The following is a 1,715-nucleotide window of genomic DNA, read 5'->3' on the forward strand; positions in this document are numbered from 1 at the left end:
TGGATTAATTATCTGCTGGATGAATTATCTGCTGGATTAATAATCTGCTGGATGAATTATCTGCTGGATTAATTATCTGCTGGATTAATAATCTGGTGAACATGACGTTCACTTGCTCAAAGTAAATAAAGTAGCAGCACTTTCTTTATTTCATTTAAACTGATTTACCTTCATGGACCTCCATCACATGTTTCTAGTGGGGAAATGACATCAATAGAAACACGTGGAGCTGATTTTAATTTGTGTAATAAGACAAAACAGTTGTTGTTTTCAACAGTTTTCACCTTAAAGAAATAAGTTACACAACTGATGTTACAATACAAACAGTTGGATGTTGTCTTCATATTTGTTAATTTTATATATTGAGAAATATGTTAAATAAAACTTTATTATTAAAAAAACAACACACAAAGTACTAAAAAATCAGTACTGTTAAGTACCGGTACTGATTCCCAGGTACCAGATATTGGTACCAAATGGATTCAGATATCAAAGGTACCATCCCTAAGTGAGATTAACTTATATTATTGATCAAATACTTATTTTCACCATAATTTTCAAAYAAATTGTTACAAAGTCAGACAATGTGCTGTGATGTTTTCTCATGCAGTGTGTTGTAGTGATGATGTCAGTCACAGGCTCTCACTGTTCTGTGGCAGAACTTGAACTGACTGAATACTTTCCTCCTGCTGCAGCTGGTTTGAGAGCGCTGCTCCCCGGTGTTACTCAGAGTGTGTGCGGGTGCTGGGACCAGTCGTGGAACAAGGTGTAGAAAAGACGAAAGCAGCAGCTGTTCTCATCTCTGATAACACCACACAGTTCCTGCTGTGGCTCAGAGAAACCACACCACTGCTCATAGACTGGGTAAGACTCGTCTTCCTTCACAACTTTACTTTGGGTAGTGTTTGTAGTACAAACTGTGTACTGAAGTTTTTGTGTTGTGTGTTTGTCCAGGTGTACACACACACTCCAGACAGTGTGTTCCAGGTGTTGGCCTATTTAAAAGAGCTCCTCGTCTTCATCCATCAGAATTACATCCTGCCAGCACTGACCAGCATGTCTGAGCAGCTACAGCTAGCATGGACCAACCTGCAGGACTCCTGCAAGTCAGTGTCTGCAGTGTCTGAGTGGGAGGGTCTTCATGTGTGGGCGGAGCCTGGAGGGACATGATTGGTTGTTTAGGCTGGGCTTTGAACCATGTGTTTGTTTGGATGAACAGCAGCAGCTGAGGGCTGTGCAGTGATTCAGCTCAGACACTATGGTTGTGTTCAGAGGTTCAGAGGTTTGTCCTCACTCTGCCAGGAGACACTTTGACCTTGTAAAGGTCACGAAGTGACACCCTGGAGTTCAGTTTTACATAAAAATAAACTGCTGGTACAAAAACTGTAAAAAACATTTAAAACTGTTATGGTTTTCTCATTTTCATAAACATGTTTTTTTTATTCTGTCAGAAGTCAGGCTGGAACCCTTTGAGAGTATACAGAAATACATAGGTTAAATTTTAATACCTTTGTTTCATATGGTCACAATATTTTAACACCATCATGACTTTAAACTGCAGCCTGTTGAACCTCAGTTCAGGGTAACTAATAAAAATAAATAGATTAGTGTCATTTTCTTACCTTTAGTAGTAAGGCTAGTATTATTACACAGTGATACATAAATAACTTGTTACATGATGTTTATTACTTTTAAATACTTTTAAATGGCCTTAA

At 38.4% G+C, this 1,715-nt stretch overlaps 1 protein-coding gene across 1 annotated transcript in view; it reads left to right on the top strand.

The window, feature by feature from the left end:
* The window catches only part of tmem214 (transmembrane protein 214), a gene marked incomplete at its 5' end in the record, with an annotated part of 9,994 nt that overhangs the window by 7,031 nt on the left and 1,248 nt on the right, over window positions 1–1,715 (top strand). The window contains 2 exon segments of the mRNA XM_014030142.1: window positions 696–864; window positions 955–1,106. Coding sequence (XP_013885596.1) covers window positions 696–864; window positions 955–1,106 — 321 coding nt within the window.

The sequence above is a fragment of the Austrofundulus limnaeus genome, unplaced genomic scaffold (assembly GCF_001266775.1).
Source record: "Austrofundulus limnaeus strain Quisiro unplaced genomic scaffold, Austrofundulus_limnaeus-1.0 Scaffold1005, whole genome shotgun sequence".
In the NCBI taxonomy this organism is placed as follows: domain Eukaryota; kingdom Metazoa; phylum Chordata; class Actinopteri; order Cyprinodontiformes; family Rivulidae; genus Austrofundulus; species Austrofundulus limnaeus.